The sequence below is a fragment of the Malaya genurostris genome, unplaced genomic scaffold, assembly GCF_030247185.1.
Source record: "Malaya genurostris strain Urasoe2022 unplaced genomic scaffold, Malgen_1.1 HiC_scaffold_21, whole genome shotgun sequence".
NCBI lineage: Eukaryota > Metazoa > Arthropoda > Insecta > Diptera > Culicidae > Malaya > Malaya genurostris.
Window position 1 is genome coordinate 76877 of NW_026682651.1, and position 22031 is coordinate 98907.

General features: G+C 39.3%; 2 protein-coding genes across 2 annotated transcripts; both read left to right on the forward strand.

Moving 5' to 3' along the window:
• Positions 1-230: 230 nt before the first annotated feature.
• LOC131439951 (60S ribosome subunit biogenesis protein NIP7 homolog) lies at positions 231-1043 on the forward strand. Its single transcript, XM_058611072.1, has 2 exons — positions 231-411; positions 493-1043. The coding sequence occupies exons 1-2, from the start codon at positions 356-358 to the stop codon at positions 977-979; spliced, it is 543 nt and encodes a 180-aa protein (XP_058467055.1). The 5' UTR covers positions 231-355; the 3' UTR covers positions 980-1043.
• Positions 1044-1458: 415 nt separating this feature from the next.
• On the forward strand, positions 1459-17406 carry LOC131439953 (peroxisomal carnitine O-octanoyltransferase-like). The gene is made up of 6 exons (XM_058611074.1): positions 1459-1641; positions 1826-2106; positions 15048-15341; positions 15878-16510; positions 16568-16995; positions 17062-17406. The coding sequence occupies exons 2-6, from the start codon at positions 1855-1857 to the stop codon at positions 17312-17314; spliced, it is 1860 nt and encodes a 619-aa protein (XP_058467057.1). The 5' UTR covers positions 1459-1641; positions 1826-1854; the 3' UTR covers positions 17315-17406.
• The last annotated feature ends 4625 nt before the right edge of the window (positions 17407-22031 follow it).

Sequence of the window (22031 nt, forward strand, 5' to 3'; positions counted from 1 at the left end):
TTCGGATTTAATTTGTTTGTTGCAACTGATTCCACATATGAACACATGCAATTTATCTCATCGCTAATCGCACATTGATTTTTAGTACAAATAAAAATGGTTGAAATAACCCAGATTTAGTATACTTTCACTCGTTTGTTTTCAGCGTGTAATCTTTCACATTCACAACACTCCTGCGCATATTTTTCTTTCAGTTGTATTAGTGTGCTCTACAGCTGTCAAATGTGCGGCAAAAAAAGAATAACGAGAACAACGTGCACAGTTGTTTAATAATATTATTGTCGCATGCTGGAATAACATGGTATAATAATTTCTAATCAAATTCTTGGTTCAAATATAGGAGCAATTGTAAAGAATGAGACGTTTATCGGAGGAGAAAACGAAGATTCTTTTCGAAAAACTATCGAAATAGTAAGGATCTGAGGTCACATTCAGTGCCTCAACCAACCGTTAGGTAAATGAATTTTTTTAACTGTTTCATTATTTTTCTAGCATTGGTTCGAATGTAAAACTTCTGATTGACCGTGCTGATGGAACGTACTGCTTCCGGGAGATGAATTCACGGGTGTACTACATGTCGGAAAAAATACTAAAACTGGCGGAATGTCTGAAACAGAATGAACTGGTCTCGGTGGGGACGTGCTTCGGGAAGTTCACAAAGGGTAACAAATTTATTCTGCACATCACGGCGTTAAATTTCCTCGCACCGTACGCCCAGTACAAGATTTGGGTTAAGCCGTCGGCAGAACAGCAGTTCCTGTACGGTAATCACATTACGAAGTCCGGGTTCGGGCGAATCACAGAGAACACACCCATGTACCAGGGGGTAATCGTAATGTCCATGAACGACACACCGCTCGGGTTCGGTGTGGCAGCAAAATCGACAGCCGATTGTAAGCTCGCGGACCCGCTGGTGACGGTTTGCTTCCATCAAGCGGATGTCGGGGAGTACATTCGATCGGAGGATACTTTAATATAGTTGTTGGTAAATGATTCTAATTGTAAGAACACTATTCTTTTTGTAATTACAGATAATGTATAATAAGCGCTTTTGCACTATTTGGTTTTTATTCTATTTGATCAAACTTTGATAAGAGATATCACAAACACATTTATTAACCTGACATTTTGATATCATTTTCTGCAGTTCATTTCTGAGGACAGAAAAGTGCATTAAGTGGAACAAGTAATGCATCGTGAAATCAGTTTGAGAGGCACGTTCTTGTTCGAATTGCTGTTTTAAAAAAATGATCGGAACGAGCCCTGCTTCGCACGGCAAATTGGTTCTGTGAATGTTTTTATTGATGTATGAGCAAAACAAAGACAAACGAGTAGATATATTTTCAATTGAATCAATAAAAATGCACTCATACACTGCTTCAAAGTAGTATTAGTGCAAACTTTCAGTGTTTACTACAATACTATATCTACAACCAGTTTGTTTTTTTTGGTCATAACCTATCTCATTGTGTTTTTCAACCAGTCAGTAATCATCTATCTTACTTGATGGGCGTTTGTCAATTATTGCTACCAAGTCAAAGAATCGCACTGAAATTACTTTCAGTTTTTGTTAATGGTGTAATTCTTAAGCAAGCACCCATATCATCATTGAGAAGGGCCTGAAAGTCATTCCTTAATAAGGTAAAATCCATAGTCATCGAAATTGTATTTTAAACGCAAACAGAGGCGTAATTACGCACGAAGTTTTTATCGGCCAGAGTTCAAATTCGACTGCGGTCACGGGAAACAAGTACAGCTACTGTAGTTTGTGTGCAGACAGTTCATAGGTATTCTACCTGTTGATGAAAGTGTATTTTTATCGCAGAACCAGACATACCACAGTCAATAGTCAAGATGAACCGCGATACGATCTTTCATCTGCCGGAGGGCAGCAAGGAGACAACATTCTGCTACGATGAATCGTTACCTGCGTTGCCACTGCCGAAACTGGAACATACACTCAAAAGATACTACGAATCCCTGAAGCCATTCGGAACGCCCGAAGAACTGAAAAATTCCAAAAATGTCATCGAACACTTCCGCACTGGAATAGGGGCCAAACTACATGCAATGTTGGAACAGAAAGCAAAAACCGAAAAGAACTGGGTGAGTGACCTGTACTATGATAATATGAAAATACGTAAAGTCGGTGAGCCGTGCATACTTTTAGGCGATTTATTTCAGATAATTTTTATTCTGCATTTCCAAATGTTCCCTGAGTTCGTTTTTCAACTTAAAAATATAGTCGATCGGTTTTTTGGACTTAGGAGCTATTATGAATGATTGTAACTCTTTTCGTAACGTGCTTGGGAAAATGTTTAAATATTGGTCCATGGGGATTGATTTCAAATGCCAACTTTTGTCTGGGCCGTTTTGCTTTGAGAAATATCTTCGAATTTGATCTCGTAACTGATCGTTAGCTTCGGGCATTTGACCATGTAGTTTTGCTAGTCTAATTATTTCTTCTATTTCCGTTCTTAGCTGTGATGGGAAATTTGACAAAAAATGTTCAATGATGGCTTCCTCCGGTAAAGTGTACTGATTGCGGACTTGTTCCATTAGTGCATGAATCTTTCGTCTAAGCTTTGGTGACAACTGAGCTAAGCCACCGTGTTGGAATAACTCCTCCAGTATCTCACGCTTAAGAGTAATCGGAAGCATTTGCTGCAATCGTTCAGGACTGATCGGGTGTGGTCGATTGGGGCTGTGAGTAGACGATTCCGTGCTGGTTCGATCTAACAGACTAACGGCTAGGGCTTGCCTCAACGCACTTTTCGCCTTTTCCAGTTTGTTTGCGGGAAACTGTTCCAGAAACCGCTTGATTGCGTTTTTACTGGGAAAAACGTGTCTCATCGTTTTTACATTGCTCTGAATTTTGCTGCTCAAATCGTCCGATAAACCGAAGTCTCCAATGAGTGTTTCTATTTCCGCCAGCAGTTGCTGATAGTTTTGGTCGTCCATTTCTGACAATTCTGTTTCATAAACAACACTCACCAAAATTGCGACGAACAATACTGCAGCGTTTCTCATTTTGACTAATAAAATGTTCATTTCTCAACGCACGAAGTCGGTAGGGTGTTTTATCTATCAGCTTTTGATATCTTAATAGAGCAATGTTCGACATTGATCATTGATAATTTCTACATTGATACGCTGCAAAATTGAATCTAGTCTGAAATGTCTTCTGACTGGGTTCGAAAAGTCTGTAAACTGTAAAAAAAACCTGTTTCAATCTATCTAGTTAAACAAGAAAGTTTATTTAATAACACTTTGAATGACTTGACTTGCAATTTTGCGGTTGGGTCCTGTCACAGACATAACTGGAGGACTTGAATACTATTAAAACTAGAATGCTTCCTTCATACTTCTGAATATATAAAGTCGAGGAAAACTTCGCATAATCCGTTGGGAATATTTTAATGGTTCTAAAAAGAACCGACTTTCGGAATTTATCCGATGTTTACAACTGTTGAGTTTTTGCCATCATTCATTTATGTACACCAGAACCAAAATTCTGAACCAGGATTCAGGAAATAGAACTGAATTCAAGAACTTAAATTCAGGTTCGGAATCCAGATCAAGGATTCAGTTCATGAATTTAGCTCTAGAATTTTTCCAAAATCCAAGTTCGGAATTTAGGAATTGAATTTTGAAACCGAATCCAGGAATTAGGTTTAGGCTCGGAGTTCAGATCTAAAATTTAGTTCCAGAATCCAGATCTAGAAGCAACGTTGCCAGGTATACCGATTTATCGATATTTATACAGATATTTGACCTCTATACCATCAAACAGATATGTACTCCCAAAATACCGATAATTCACGGATCGTACAGATAAATACCGATTTTCGTTGATAGCATAGATAGACAGGCGAAAAGGTTGCTACGAGCAAGGATGGCTTTTATCGTATCAAAGAACGTTCACTGGCAACTCTTCACACGATTGAATCAGTGCCATCAAAGAGAAACGGAAATCATCGCAACAACAAAAACCCGACATGGGTTTAACATAGAATCGACACCAGTGCGAGAGCGAATTTCTCTCGATGACATTTCTGAGAATCAAAGGTTAGCACGCTGCTGTGGGGATCCTCTCTGAAGCAACAAACGGTCACTTATTCTTGTTTCGCGATCCGATTCTATACAGACAGTTGACAATTGCGATAGAATCATTTTTCTATTACCGCTTATTCTAACTATGTGCATAAAACCTTTGTATAAGTTGTGTCTATGAAAATGTCTGTGAATGCTCCACACAAGGGTTTTGAAATATTGCAACCTAGTATGAGAATCATCAAGTTGAATCATCGATTCGATTTTCTGCGATAATTGTCAACTTGCGATTCTCTTTCGGGAAATTACACACAGCAGCGATCATTATCAGACTGTAATTTTTTTAAAGGCGTGAAATACTCAGAGTATGAAGTGGAGCGTATAAATGTAGCAAAATTCTCTCACGGTTCATGAATTGATAGACTCGAGTTCTTGTAGCATCTTCTATCGGATTGAAAATGTTGCATACAATATAGATAGCAATATAGCAGCTTCTGTCAAATTTTCGGCAATCACCAACACTGGCTACGAGACCTTTTTTTTTTTATTTCTTTGCTGTGTCACTAACGTGACAGGCTAAGGCCAGTGATGGCCCATCTTGCCCGTGTATTGTTAGATTATTATTTTATTTTATGATTTAATTTCGATTGTGGTTTTATTCACATGTGTTTTTCAATTTTCATTTTTATAGGTTATATTTCCATTGTGGTTTTAATTTCGATTCTTTTATTTATTTCGATTGTAATGTCTTTTACAGTGACCTCCGATGATAGTTTCGCGGCCTCGCAACACTGATTCACTCTAGAACGCAAAAAATCGCGAAAAATACACAAAATTTCATCGCACTTGTGCGAAACAACATCCTCGCACGTTGAGATTTTTTTTTTGTTCGCCAAAATGAGCTTTGGTGACATTTCCGTGAACTTATGTTGACGAGATTCTGATACCGATATGGTACAGATAGATTTTTGCGCCGAATACAGATTTTTGGAAAAATTACCTGGCAACGCTGCCCAGAAGATCGATAGTGAAAAATGTAGCTCAAGAGACAGTTTAATTGATTCCAACATCACGCGTCTCCATCCGAGAGTCAATACTTGCAATTACAATGACTTAATTTATTGCGTTACCTAGAAAAACATGAAAAGTTGATTTTCGAAAAAAAATTGACGGGATTGACAATTTTCGCGTCCGAAGAGCACGCCTGCTGCGATCATAATTTTTCGAATTTATTCCATTTGATAGGTCGTTTGCTCGTGCACGCTCTTTGAACATAACTCATGGTTTAAGTTGCGATTACTCAAATTCATAAACTGGAACAATATGTCAAAATTTGAGTAAAGTAAACTCGTTGCCATGAGTTCTCTCGCATTTATTCATACATTAGAGCAAGCGTGAGTTTTTGAACATTTGAGTGAAAAAAATACTTCTTGCAGTTCAGAGCGTTTTCATTCTCGGAATTTTCTTATCGAAATAAAGAATGCAATAATACGTCGTTTTCCATTGCCGTTTCTAGATCCGGGTTTGAAAACATGAATCAACGTCAATCATCGATGTTTTGTGGTTTCAATTATGCTAAGTGAAAAGTCCAACATAAGGATATCAAAATAATTCAAAATTTGGCTCCAACACGTTCAAAAGGAAACGGTTTTGAATCACTATTTTGCGCATTCAAAAGAAAGAAGAATAACTTTGTATATGAAAATAACGAAGAAAAGTTTCTTCATTTTGAGAGCAAAAAACTCAAATTTTGAGTTCAACTTACTCAAATTTTGAACAAAACTGTTTGATAAATCAGCAAATTTACAGACAAATCTTGTTGGAGTGAAATCTTTGCACGAAAACCGTATTGGTACGGAACTCAGAATGGACATTTCGCAAGATTGTAGTCAGCATATGTTGAATATGCCGTACCAACATTGATAGCCACTCGTCACAATGGACAATGATTTTTACATTTACTGAGCTGTTGGATACAGAAAAAGCCCTTTCATGATTCACTCCTCTCGACCACACCACATATCAACGCAGATAAACGAAATTATGCCCATTCATCTCTGCCAGTTATTTCCCAGTCGATTGGGATTGTGTCAATTCAATAGATATCACCGTGATAAGGAATCAACTAACTATAAATTAGAATACCCATATTCAAAATCGTTAGTCAGTTGCCACCCTTCAGTAGCGGGATGAAGTTGCACGTAGTTCTTGTACTGAGCCTGTTGGCAATTGCCAGCGGTTATCCGTCTCCGAACGTGATCAGAAAATTCCCCATCATCGGAATACGGTCCGTGTCGCAGGAGACGCTGGATCAGATTTTCGACAGCTTCGTCACTGTCTACCGAACAATTGTCGAAACCTATCCGGCCGAGCTGGTGCAGGATATGGTTCACGAAATTCTGGCCAATGATGGAGCGTTCAACTTTTCACCCGAGTTACATGCCGAGCTCGAACAGAAACGTGTTGAACTAGGGGTCAATTTGAAAACTGCAATGCAAGAGATCATCATCGGAGGAGAGGAATTCCCGGATTTTGTCGTGGAAAAGATTCAAATCTACGTAGATTATGCCGTCGAATCTATGTTGGACGTGACGCCGTACGATCTGATGGAAGACATTGTTCAGGAAGTACTCAATAATGACGGATCGTTTGAGTTCAGTACGGATTTATGGAATCGAATTGATGCTGCCAAAGAATCCTACAAGGAAACATCCAAACGGCTTCTGGACTACGAATTTGAAGTTTTTGAAGAGCTGATTGAAATCGATGAACAATTCTGGCTCAGGTTGTACGAGGCTTCCGACATTATGGTGGAGCGTACCTTCGATGCTATTCCATGGGAACTAATGGAAGATCTTTTATATTTCATTCTCCGCAATGACGGGTCTATCGATTTCACGGCTGATCTGTGGGAGCGTATCGATGAGACCAGAGAGATTCTTCGTGAGAAGCTTCGGGACGCTCTGGACACGATAGACGATTTGTTAAATGAACCAGCGAAGCATGTGGTGCCAAAATCTGCCCGAGTTGTTTCGGATGAGGTGATGGAAATCATTTATGGAACTGTTGTTACGGTTGTTCGTACTGCTGAGGAAGTTTTCGGTCCACAGCTGGTACAAGAAGTTGTGAGCCAAATCCTAGCTAACGATGGAAGCTTTGACTTCTCACCGGAACTAGTCGACGAATTGGAAGCCTCCGTTGAACATTATCGCGTTGAACTGAAACAGAAACTCTTGGAACTAACACTAAACAGCCCGGCCACACCGGAGCTAGATGAAGAGGGCATTGAAGCAGTACAGAAATATTTCAACTATGCTGTGGATCTGTTGATTTCTCTATTTCCAACTGAACTGGTAGAAGAGATCGTGAAAGAAGTTTTGCTTAATGAAGGATCTTTCGTTTTTTCGCCTGAGCTAGAAGCGTTGATCGCCGACAGCTTACAGAAGACCAAAATCGGATTCAACGGTTTGTTTGATTATGAATTTGAGATCTTCCCAGAACTGGCGGAATTGTCCGATGAAATGATTGCACAAATCCACAAAGCCATCGATTATATCGTCGATGGATCCTACGTCATCTTCCCGTGGGAACTGTTGGAGGAAATGCTGTACGAAGTACTGTCCAACGGCGGTGTCGTCGATTTCTCTCCTGAACTGTCGGACAAGATTCAATCGACGCTGATTGAGTTGGGTGTCGCGCTGCGCGAACTGATGGATGCGGCTACCGACTTGGTTACTGGCCCGTGAAGAAATGATCGAAAATCAAATCATCTTTGTTTGAAGTAGTAAGATTGATCTGTATTTCGAATTAAGATTGTTAAAATATACCTTGTCCAGTGAGATAAAAATTAAGCTAGTTCTTTACTACCTCCATCTGGGCCGTCGTTTTACAAGGTCACTGCAGACGGTTGTTTGGTTCTCGAGAGTAGGATGCGGAGGTCGGTACAGTGTTCCCACTTTGGAACATAGCTTCCAGTTCAATGGAGGAGCCTTGAAAATCCGAAACCAATGTTCCGCATCGCACTACTCATCTAGTTTCCGTCGACGGATTTAGTCTTCCAACTCCACCTCATCCACCCATCGTATACGGAACAGATACAATTTTTGTAATCTGTAGGCCCCTTCAAAGTCTAAAGTAGTAGAGTACGAGTAGCAGATGAAACACGCATCTGCCAAGAATACGAATGCCAAGCAGCAGAACTAAATATGAGGACTCCCCGGTTTTCTGTTTACTGAAGCCTTTTACTGAGTGTTCAACAAAAATAAAAACGACAGTTTTTACTGTATTCCTCCACATTCCTCCATTCGATTCGGCGATCTCGGCGGCGATTTTGCTTTTTTTTGGTTCACTGGCACCTAAATCCGATACAACTGGTACTGGTGGACCTTGCATACTCTGATCGAGTCTTGACATCCTCTTTGCTCTTCACAGAAACATTCTTGGTCTTACAGAAATTGTGACAGGTAGGAATTTACTTCTCTGTACACTCCTGCTGTAGCCACCTCGCATCTCGTTCCATCATTAAGAAGATTGGGTGACTTGAGATTTCGTGGCATCCAGATGTTGCAATTGTGATATGCTGGGCGTGTTCACCGATTTGGGTATCACATCAATATTCGATGATTGTCAGCCGCAGCAGTACCTTTTTGGGGAACTTCATCTCGGAGCTCACTTCCTTCTTGCGGGAAGTAAAATACGAAGTGTCCTGGCAGGTCTAGTCGTGCATCACCACCGCCAGGTCACGATTCGCCGGGAAAATCGAGTTGATCATCTTATTCAACCGCTGCGGCTGCGTCATTGCCTGCAGCTCCGAAACCAGTGAAAGCGACTACCGTTTCCTGACATATATGTTCATGTTCGCCTGGTTGTACCGAACTTCCACTCCAAGTGCACGTCGCGATGTAGCCACTTTTCCCTCATTCTTCCTCTACAGCTTCCTTTGGAGCTTCTTGTCGCTCGGGATCTTCGGCCGTTCGAAATCGGACTTTCTTCCGATGGTCTTATTGTTGTCTAATAGTGCCTAGATGTTGTAGATGCCGCAACGGGTGTTTTCGGCGTCCAAGTCCATTTTTGACGCGGCTAAGTGCCGTTCTTTGAACGCGCACAATTCTGAGCGGAGTTGCTTCACTGCTTTTACCATCACGGTTAGAGTTCGACTGAGAGAGCTGTCAAATTTTATGATGTAACTATGATTGATGCTGCATGGGTAGTTTCGTGCCAGTGATACCCATGAAAAATCGGCATATCTTAAATGCGTTAATTGTTTATATTTGATTTTCTAGATGTATTGAATACCTGCATTTATTTTGAATCATAGTCACCAGCATGGAGTGTGGGCTTCGTTCTGTCAACGCAGAAACTGCCCAGCGGGACACACTGCCTTCCTCAAATATGATTCGAACAACGCAAAGTCATCGGAAAAATCACGTTTTAGTACGAAAAAGTGAGTTTCGCTTCAAAAAAGAACGATTGCGTCATTCAGCTGCTGGTCGTTTGCACTGGACAAAAATAAAACGGAAAGTGGACAACGATGGAGAACATTATACGAAATCAGCCGTTCTAATGACTCTGAATGTTATATACAGAACTATTAAGATTACTTCGTAGCAAATCGAATGTAAAAACAATCAGTTTAGTGAATATTTTGATTAGCTTTGTGCATTTTTCGAAGTGGGAACTTCGCACCAAACGAGCGCAAATAAAGCTAGCATTTGACTCTTCCGAAAGCCGGAAATAAATTTCGTACAGCATTTTGATATTTTCTTTCACTGAAACATTGAGATGTATGAAATATTGAAATACATGAGCGATTGTACGACTTGTGTTACTATTATATTTATGTAATGATTTCTTCTAGGTCAAGGCTTAAACTTACAAATGAATTGGAATGACTGGAATACAAACGTAATCATCCGTAACCAAATAACCCTTTCCAGGATTTTGACCTGCACCTGGTCGAACAGTAAGTCCAGAACTTGGTACAGTTCCTGGACCTGGAACTTCCAGGTTCAGGATTTGAAACTTCGAGGTTCATGATCTGGATTAGTTAATCGATAGGTCCAATGGTAACTCTGGATCAGAAACCAGAACTCGATTGTAATATGTTAAGCCGAAGTCCTGAATTTGAATTTGAACTGGAAGATATACCGGACCCGGTAATATGAGAACTTCAGGTTCTAGGTCAGATGTAGGGATGGATTCTGAAGATGAATTTTGGATCTGATGCTGGGTAAGAATTACTCTTAGATTCTGGATTTAGATACCGAATCTGGATTCTGGACTTGAATTTTTTGGAACTGTAATGTGTACTTGGACCTGGATTCAATGTTTGAACCTAAATCTTGGAGATGAATTTTGGATCACGGTTCTAGACCAGGAACTAGACCTGAATTGTGGATCTGAACCTGAGTTCTACACCTGACTTTTGGAACTAGGACCGAGACCAGGATTCTGAACCTAATCTCTGTACAAGAATTCTAGATTTGGAACTGTATTCTACTCTTGGATTTTGCTTCAGAACCTGGAATCTTGGCCTAGATTCAGGACTTGCATTTTGTACCTGGATTTTGAATCTAGATATATGAAATGGAATTTGTACCTGGACCTAGGTACCGAGGCAGGATTCTGGATTTGAATTTTAATTTGGATTTTGTACTGGAATTCTGGAGCTGAAATCTTAACACGTTTTTGGATTTAGGGCCTGAACCTAGACTCTGATCCTGAACCCTGGATTCTGGAGTTAAATTTTGAACCATGATTCTAGACCAGGTTTGAAATATTGAACCTGGACATGAATTCATGAACTGCACGTCAGTTCTATATCTACCCTGTTTGGTTATCGAGAGTTCACCGATAGGATGCTAAGGTCGGTACAGTGATCCTACGTTGGAACAGAACTTCAATCCTTATTGAAAATCCTTGAAAATCCGAGACCAATATTTCGCCTCGCACTGCTCATCGGATGTAGTCTACATAGATATGTTTTAGTAAGCAAATAGCCGAAAATTCTTCCTTCCAACTCCTCGTTGGATTCTGGAATTGAGTACTGCATCAGGATTCTGGACTTGAAGCTTTGCTCCAGAACCAAGATTTTGGACTTATATCCAGGACCTGTATTTTGAATCTGGAATCTGGGACTGAAATATGTACCTGGATCTGGTTCCAGGACCTGAACCAAGACCTGATTACTAAACCATGATTCTGAACCAGGATCCAAGTTTTGTACCTAGACTTGAATTATGGACCAGCACCTGAACCCTACACCCGGATCCTGGAAACAAGTTCCGGATCTGAATTCTCGTCCTGGATGGAGCAGTATTCAACTGCTGAGTTTTGCTTCTAAACCTGGATTTGGATTCTAAAATTGGGTTCTGAAACTGGATCCAGCCGCTAGACCGTCCGAAATGGGGTGCGTTCGTTAAAACATCCTGCACAGGCTAGAATGGTTGAAAATAGATCAAATTTTCGCCTGTTATATGAACAAGTAAGACACGCTGGAGTGATATAAGCATGGATCACTACCTCGTTCGATCCGTAAATGTTTCTCTTTGATTTTTACTAATTCCAAAAATTTTAGAAAACCGGAACCCGGAAGTTAATGTACAGAAGTACATAACAAAAGATTTGTTTCCTTCTTTCGAGAAACGAGATTCTTCTGTTATGTTTTTGTGGGTTTTGACATCTTACCATTACGGGAGACTGTCATGGAGTGGTATGCCTCTAACAACATCCCAGTTGGACAAGGTCATGAACACTTAGAACATAAAAAAAACATTACGAAACACAGTTGTCAGTGAGACGCAGTTCAACGCAAACTGGTTTCCTGCGGATAGAAAAAAGACGGGTGGGTAATGTCAGAGACATAACTGGATGACGTGAATACAAATAAAACTGACATGCTTTTCCCGACTTCGGAATATTGTTCTGCAGTTTGAGCAAATTCTATACCTATTTATTACATAGAAGGTAACAAAACATAATAGAAATACATTTATGTCGTATTTTTTCAAGAATGTCTAATAATTGCTTTTTTTCATTATACTTCAACTAAAATGATTCTGTCGACCGACTTATAACATGGAAATAAAAATCAAATGAAACCAAATATTTTCAACAAAAAATATTCCGTATTTTGGGATTGTACGGGTACCATTTCGGAAATGTCAAAACATATATTTTTGGGAAATGTCAAATATATTTACTTATATCGAAAAGCTCATTACAATGATTTTGATCTGTACCAAAGAATAAACAGTTCCGCTATAGGCGAGAAATTTTGGTTATACATTAAATGACTAAAATGACCGTCTTAAACAACATGCACACATATGTCTCCCTTACATTAGTCAATTGAAAACACTTATGGTTTATAAACAACACTAGCTATGGACATGTAATCCCACTGCAATCAACCACTGAAAATACTCCGTATTTCTATATGTCAATTCGGCATGATACGCTTTGTGCGATGATTCGTTCAATTCATGTGGTTGAAAATTTACGAACCTTATTTTGGTACTAAATTTCACCCTAATGCTTGTTCATATCAAACATTTTAGAAACCTAAAGTTTTGAGTTATTTGTGATTGTCTTATACTACTGAAAATTTTATCATAAATTGCTGAACATATCGACCGTCCCACGATCGTCCCTAACTGCAAATGACAGTTTCTCTTTGTTAACCTTTTCTTTCACGATTTCCCGAACTGATTTTATATTTGATGATATACTCTTCGCAAAACTTTCACGGTCAAACTACAAGCTTTCGATTTATATTGGAAACTTTAAAGAATTTGCAATAATTTCTCCGTAATAATCAAAAGAGAAAGTAAACAAAGAGAGGCTCTCATTTGCTGTTAGGCCCTTTTGTCGTGGGACTATCGATATTTTCGAAGATACGGAGAATAAATTATGTTGCTGCCTTAAATACAACAAGAGATATTCATGACTAAGTTCTACCCATTCTTTTGCAGGGTAAATTTTGAAAAGGAGCCCCATAGTAAAGTAAGTCGTATTCACGATAAAATGACAAAGTAGGCTGTTCAAATTGTGATGAAAGGAGTAAGAAAAAAATCACTGGTAACTCGCAATCACCGGATTGGGCACTTATTATTAGTGTTTATTTTTGCCTTTCTCATATAGAAAGGCTATGCAGTCACTGTGAAAACCGACTTTTTAACCGACTTTTACCATTCGACTCACCTCGACGAACTGAGCAAATGTCTGTGTGTGTATGTATGTAAGAAAAATATGCACTCACTTTTTTCAGAGATGGCTTAACCGATTTTCACGAACTAAGATTCAACTAAAAGGACTTGTGATCCCATAGCCTGCTATTTCATTTGAAACCGATTTCCGGTTTCATTTGGAACCGATTTCCGGTTCCGGAGTTACATGGTAATATGTGAAACTTAAAGAAAAAGTTTTCTCTCAATTTTCACAAACTAGGATTCAAATGAAAGGTCTTATAGTTTATCCGGATCTGACTTCCCGTTCCGGAATTATAGTGGGATTAGCACAAATTTTCGATTTCATGAGTATTTTTTCACAAGCGATGGCGAAACGAGGTGCACATCTTTATAAAACTTACTGGTAAATTCATCTAGTTGGCAGACCTTGTTAGTTGGTGGATATAAAATTCTACTTTGGGACTACTAATGCCCGGTTTCCGCTTTCGAACGCATTGGTGATAGTGAAGAAAAACTCCAAAAACGGTTAAACAGATTTTCACAAATCATGATTCAAATTAAAGCTCTCATTGTCTTAAAACATACTGTCCAATTTCATCCAGATCCGACTTCCGGTTCCGAAGTTATAGGGCAATGAGTTTCAAAGCTTTCAAACTGTCACACAAAATGATGCAAAATCCTGTACGCATCGGTACGTGTTGGTACGGAAGAAGAAGAAAACGCACCCGCCTAGCACACAGCGTGCTTTGTTCAATTTTGTATAGCGTGCAGGTTTGCCACATTTAAACCTATATATTAACCTAACATCACTGTTTACAAATTGAAAAGGTGATGGAAGTGCATGCCGAAGAAAGTTTTTGATTTTATTCAAGTTTGAAAAAAAGAAACTTGACAGAATCTCCTGAAAATATAAGTACTAAGAGAAGGACATCATTACACCACTAGGTGGATTAAAACAGGTTTCCTGACACGTAACGCTTTTTGAGAGACCTATGTGTTTAATTTTCGGACTTCCATCATTTGACAGATAATTTTTATGGCAGTATTTGTTAAGGTAAGTTGAAACCAAATCATTTTTAACATTTACTGGCGTAGATGTCGATTTGTGCGTAGATTTTCTTCCGTAACCTTGAGAACCTGTGAAATCCACATTTTTATTAAAACACAGTTTTTCACTGATTGTTGGATTTATTGTTCTCTATTGACCTTTTCCGACCTGTGGCCTTCGATTCATCAATGACTGCAGTTTTTCCCACAGCTCCGGTTGACCGGACAGCAGTCCGAATAGTTCTTTTACGATTTCGTTGATGTCGTCTTCCGAAAGTGGTCCCGTCTTGGGAGGATCAATAACTGGAGGTTTCGGTTCGTGGGCTACGTGTTCCAGCTGAGGTTGGTTCAGGTTTATCTCACCAATCAGTGCATGAAGTCGATCCCAGATGTTCTTCACATCCGCTACGGTGATGACACTCGTTGATGCATTTTCGAATTCTTGTTTCACTTCGTTCCGAATATTTGCGTTTACTTCAACGTTTACGCTGACCACGTCTCCGGATGTGTTGCCGGTTATGTTTATAGATCCAATCGGCGAGCCCCGGACAATGCCGAGTAGGGTTACTAGCAACACTGCAATCACTGTAGACTTCATAACTCCGCGTAGTTCGTCGAATATCTGCGTGAGCCAATGGCACTTTCCTCATTTAAATACAATTGAACTCTCATCCAATCGAACTTGATCCAAACTGTTTGTCCGAAAGACAATGTCCATCAGTTCGAGATTGATTACATTGTTGAAATTTCTGATTTCAGGTCGCCAAATGGTGGGAAGATTATGCTTATCTAACGTTGCGTATGCCGCTGATGCCCTATTGTATGATGGCGCAACCGCTTCTATTCGAAACGGTCGGCTTGGAGAACATACCGGACAACTTTCTGAAGGGCGCAGCCATCTGCTGTACTGTCAATTTGCGCTTCTGGACCATGCTGCGGAAGGAAACCCTCAGACCGGTTGCTAGTGCTGATAAGAGAATCATATTTTCGTCCGATCTCTACAGAAAACTATTCAACACCTGTCGAATCCCTGGGCTTGAATTTGATAAAATTGTTACACTGAAAATAATTTGCACGCTAACATCATGTGCAAAGCATTCGATGTATCACTGCTTGTAGAACACATGAAATTTATGAAAATAAACACTTAACTCATAAAATGAGTGTAAAAACTGTTGATATTTAGTGGAAATCATGTTACGTTCTTATGAAACGCACTTAAAAACGATCAGATATATCGTTACCTCTGGATTCTATATGCATTTCATGTGAATGTCACATAGTTTTCCACATAGATTTCAATTGAAACAGAGTTGACCGATTCAAGTGTTTTGCACATACATTTGTGCTATACTCATTCCCACTAGAAAATGAAGTGTTTAACACATGTAGTTCGATTCAATAGCAAAACACATCACATCCAAAGGAAAAACACATCAAAGTTATGTGAAAAATAATCTAATCTCGCATCTTAGTGAATTGGCACATGAAATCTTGAAACAAATCGCTTTGGTTATGTATTAATATGAAATAGCATATTATATTGAAGTGATGTTTACATATGGATCGATCGTGCAAATTTTTGTCAGTGTAGTTACTTCAAGACTGAAGCGGAGGGACCTTGCCCTTCACACTTGCTAGTCATTTACAAGGGTAGAATATTTAAAATAGAAGGACTCGATGAGAATGGTGAGGTGTACAGTGCACAGGACTTTCTGCTATATTTTCAACAAATTCAGTCCAGAGTGGACCGAGAGATCACCGAATATCCCAGAGTTGCATTGTTAACTCACGACGACCGAACTACCTGGGCTCGGAACAGGAACCATCTGATGGAATTATCACAGAACAATAGAGATGCACTGCGAGATATTGAAAGTGCCGTATCTTTGTTTTCGTTGGACACAAACTGCCCCCGAGATTACTCGGACCTGGCGATACGGTCACTCATCGGTGACCTGCATTCCAAATGGGGCGATAAAAGTTGTGCAACTGTGTTCTTCCCGAACGGGAAGTTAGGTTGCTTGGGTGAACATTCTTGTTACGACGGTTCGATTTCGATGTCAGTGAGTACCTACGCCATGCTGACACTGGTGGAGGAAGGAATTCCCGATTGGACCATACCACCGAAGAAGCTGACGAAACCGGTTGAATTGATACTGGATGTTGATGAGGAAATGCGGATGGAAATCGATCGAATGCAAACAATGGTGGATTCGACGGTTAGTGCTTCTTTTAGAGTAATCCGATTTTTTTTCACATTCTTGTTTTCATTGTAGCAAAATTTCGTTACGGTATCTGTCGATCAGTTCCGAACCTACGGCAAGGACTACATGAAATCGAAAAAGATTCATCCTGACTCCTGGGTACAGACTGCTTTAATATTGGCGTATTATCGTTTGCATGGCGCTTTTCCACCGACCTATGAGACGGCAATGATGCGACAATTTTATAAGGGCCGAACTGAGACTTGCCGATCGTGTAGTAAGGAAACGGTCAATTTTATAAACGCTATGGAAGATTCGCGGGAAGCAATCACCACTAAAGCTAGTTTATTTCGAGTGGCGGCGAATCGCCAGAATGAATTGATGAACGAAGCCCGAAAGGGAAACGAGTTCGACAGGCATCTTTTCGGTCTATGGTGCATGGCTTATGACGAGGGACTACCGGTTCCGGAATTGTATGATGACCCATTGTACAGTAAAAGGTGAGATAATTTGAGGAAGATTTTCTTTTATTTTAACGGAGTAATATAGATTAATTTATCTTCCAGTGGTGGTGGGGGTAACTTCATCCTGTCTACTAGCACCCTGGGATTTACGATCAATTGTGGCTTCGTTGCCCCAATGTGTACGGATGGGTATGGTTGCTTCTACTCGATATTATCCGATACACTGTGGTGTATGTTTTCGGCGTACAAAGACTCGGATGTCACTAGTAGTCACAAACTGCTGGCTGCTTTCTACCAGGCTATGGAAGATATTAAATGTGTAATGGATGAGGAGGGGGCAGGAACGAAGCTTTAGACTCACTTAGCACAATTTTTTTTATACGCGATGAACAAGTTTTACGGTTCTAGGTTGTTTTTACTGTTGTTGTTGGTTTTTTCAATAAATTGGTGCAATGCTGATCAATTCTCATTGTTTTATATACGGGTATGTTTTTCTTCCAAGTAGTAAAATTTTTCGTTGTATGCCAATTGTCTTTTTTTCAAATCATTTCTAAAAAAAACAATGTGTTGTTAATTGCTATTGGTGTAAGCTTCCTTTTTCATATTAAGATTAAAATAAGCATAATGTCGGTCACATATCACCATGCGTGAAATGGAAATATTCTTAACAGCAAACGAACAATGCTTGGTATTCAAACGTCATTATTGTGTACCGAGTTGCTCGTCGAGAATTGAATTCTCCTCTACACAGAACAAAAAGGAAACGAACACAATATGAAATTATGAAAAACTCCTAGAGCTAAACCTACACACAAAAGTAATGAAAGAATTTCACGCTTGCTCTGTACCGCATGGCTTTAGTTTGAGATGCCAACATCGAGGTAAAAAGCAGCGTTGAAGAACAAAGCAGCTCTTTTCAGGGCGAGTATTGATGGTCACAAGGGTTGAATTTACAATTCAGCTTGTTATAAATCAATTGATGTTTTGTTATTGACGGTGATAGGTACCTGTTTTTTTCTGCCGATGATAAATAAGGGTTGCTTAGGAAATATTGATACCATTCCAACTCCAACTGATCTTCTCAACAGCATAACAAAAGGAGAGAAAAGGATGATTCTTCACCTACTTTCCGGAAGGACGACAACTCATCTTTCTTCTCCATAGGCGTCACGGAGTATCAATATCAAATTCGATATTGCCCCTTTCAAAGTACTCCCCATCGACAGCAACGCACTTGTGCCATTTTTTATATTCATATTTATTTTCGGTATGGCTATCAGCGCCATCTGCAATTCCTCTGAATTCCTCTGTTACTGAATAATATTCGTTTTGTTTTTAGCCAAATGTTCACGGGTAACGATGACATTGTGTGACGGTCTTGATGACATCTACAAATCGGGTCTTTTTCGGCGAATTGCTTCACGCAAACGTCTCATAACTCCTCTGTCATCTCTCAGCATCACTGAGCGAGTTGAGTAACTGGGTAACCATTTGTGTAGGAAAAACATCGTCTCAACATCGTAGTGTCAAGCAATCAGCAGATGAGCGCACGTCAAATATTAGAACCCACCGAGAGACGATTAGTGACTTGTGATTTGATGTGTTTGTGCATCAACACATTGAATCAGATTCTTATGACACTGTCTCGCTTGTATTACTCATCCACCAGAGTTGCCATGGGCGGCCAACGTTCGAATCGATGTCATTTCAATCCAATTCTCAACACATGTTCTCGTATGCTGCACATCGTATTGAGTTCAGTAGCCAGTTGTGTATCGTATACATCACGCTACGGTTCGACTTTTGTTTTCGCACATTAATCCTCTTACTCGTTTTGAGTACCAGCAAAAACAAAACCGAAAATCTGGGTTGTGTTGGCAGCTCTGTGGTTTAAACATATCCTCACCGGTTTAGCTCAGTACGGTGATGCCAAACTCAGTATTCACTGTTTAAAACTAGGAACGAGAGTTAGATAAAGACTGTCCCAGAAAGTATGGACGCACTTTGATTTCGCTGTAAATAATTCACAAGTGTTAGATATTCAAATTTTATTCGATATACTGATAATATTAGACTACAACAACAGAATATTATTCTCAACATTTGCTACATAGCCATTGTAGACTAGCTGGTGCACATTCTTGCGAATGTTCCTCATTAAATTCCGTACAGACTTCTTGGCGACAAGTTTTGGCACTTTTTTCCAATCTTTTTCCAACTGTTGAATGGTTTCGGCTGCCGAGACATGTTCCCTAAGATGTGCCTTCGTTAATGCCCAAAATTTCACAATTGGTCGGAGTTGTGGGCAATTTGGTGGATTCATGTCTTTTGGGACGAAAGTGACATTTTTGGTAGTATACCATTCTATTGTTGATTTCGAGTAGTGGCAAGAAGCAAGATCTGGCCAGAACACAACAGGATCCTTCTGGCTTCGGATCATGGGTAGAAGTCGTTTTTGTAAACACTCATTGATGTATATATCGCTGTTCATTGAAACAGTGGTGATGAAGGGTTTCGAAATCTTACCGCAGCTACAAATTGCTTGCCAGACCATAGCTTCCTTACCAAATTTTTCGACTTCAATCGATGTCTCGGACTGGTTTCACACTTGCCCTTCCCGCACCGTATAATATTGTGGTCCCGGCAAGGATTTGTAATCGAGTTTCACGTGGGTTTCGTCGTCCATGATTATGCAGTTCAAATTTCCAGCAAGAATTGTATTGTACAGCTTTCGAATCCTCGGCCTGTTCGATGCTTCTTGTTTCGGACTACGTTTTGGTTGTTTCTGCTTCTTATAGGTTCGAAGATTCAAACGTTCTTTGGCACGAAGAACATTTGATTTTGAAGTGCTTACTTTTTTGGCCACATCCCGAACTGAAGCCTCCTTCTTTTGCTCGAACGTGTATACGTTTATTCAACTGAGGGTTAGCAGGACCTTTCTCCGACCCGTTTCTTGGTTTATTCTCAAAGGTGTTATCCTCACCGAACTTCCTGATTGCATTTCGTACGGCTTTTTCGCTTACTCCTTCCATTTTTGCTATCTTTCTCAGTGATAGTCTGCGTTCTGTGCACCATACTTTCTGGGACAGTCTTTACTATGATATCAAAACTGAGAACCATCAATATAATCATCATTTGATGTCAGCGATGCTCTGTATAGGCACAGACTAACAGACATGACAGTATGAGTAAATTCTTATAAAAATAACTTTTCGTGATGCACTACTTCCACCTATATTGTACTGCGCGAACTATTTACTATCTGTACACCCCTTGTGTTATGTAAAAGTCTTTTTACTAGTTGGTTTCCCTTCGTTTGTCAACACCGATCAGCGGCTTGCAGGGATGCCTGATTTCATCAAAATATTTGAAAATGAATCGTCTGCATGAATTGAAAAAACTCATCTTACTAAACGCATCAATATCAACGATTTCTGAAACGTTCGAGATTTAGAACTGGAGATGGAGTCTGGTTTGAACCTAAATTACAGATCTTCAGAATTGTGTTCCAAAAATATTTAGAAAAAAAATGGCAAAATTCAGATTCAGAATTCAGGTCCAGAATTGAGTTCAAAAGTTCAGGATAAGAACCCAGATCAAATCAAGCTCTAGAATTCATCGTCAGTTCCAGTATTCTATGCCTAAATTCTGGTTCTAGATTTGGGAAGCAAAGCCTTGGCATTACATTCCTTTTGTGCAATTTGGCCTTTTTGTTTCAACAGACTTTGCAGCCGATTCATAGCGTACAGGATCATTGCATGGCTAGTTCTACAATCCTACTGACAGACACAAAGAATCTTTCTAGGTCGGGTCTCGAACATAAGACCCATTGGCTTGTAAGACCAGCGCTCTATGCATTGAACCGCCAACCCGGGCTTTGGGAACTAGACCTTAATATTAATGGAATAAATATTAACCTATGCCTTTATTTACATTAACAGGAGTTTTTATTTCGGCTTAATTACTTGAGCACGAACATGAATAATGCGTAGTTACTCTTTTCTTGAATGAGAAAGGTTTTTATTTTTATTCAGAGAAGATCAATGAGCAAACTTCTTCTCTGTATGTGTATGGCACTTTCAGATATGTTCAGTTCAGTTTGTTGTAATTTTTCTTTGAATATTGATTTCTTTTATTGTTAGTTTTCATACAGATTGCGTTGCCTTTGTTTAAGCAAACAGTTGAAAAACTTAAATTTCACTGATCTCTCCTCGTCTGTCATTATCAATTTTCTATTATGTAATTTCGTTCAACCTTTGTCGTGCAATGATAATGTATCTTTAACAGGAGCTTGTCGAAAGATGCCTGCATTAGTTATTTGAATGGGACTGACGAGAAGAATCTTATCTTAAGCGACAGGTGAATGTCATCTAGACGACAATAATATAAGAATTCGATTTCATTTGAGCGATCTCGTTGTTTCAGCAGACATTTACTTCGTTAAATGTACAGTTTACACCCGCTTTTCGAAACTAAAACCAATGGTTTCACGAGACAATGGATTGGTTAATGCGTTACGAGAGCCTGGTCAAAAATACGTTTTATATAAAAATTGTCTCAATGTTGATCTCAATTAAAGTTTGGTAAATAATATCTTTTTATATTATTTTCCCATTCGATACGATTTTATGTTGCAATTGGATGAATTTTACAAGCTCCGACTATAGTTTGAAAGGTAGTAAGAGATGTGTTTATTGTTTTTCATGGTTTTCTTCATACACGGAAAAATCCGCAATTGCAAAGCAAATAAAAAGTTGGTTATTTTTCTGAATTTAGCTGATTAAAATTGGGTAAACTCATCGATTATTGTTTCATTTTAAACTGTTTTTTTTTGTTTTTTTTATGTTGGCAGCTTAGCAATGACATACACACCAATCGAACAATGGCACACTCCCAGCAGTTACTTCCTTTGTGAAAGGTAACAAAGTTATTTGATTTCGAAATTTTCATGAATTAAAAGTAGAAAATAGGTCAGTTGTTTAAACAATTTATTTATCATCGAACATGAACGAGTATCTTCGTAATGTATCACGATGTAATGTTATTAAATGCGATTTTTATTTGAATCAATG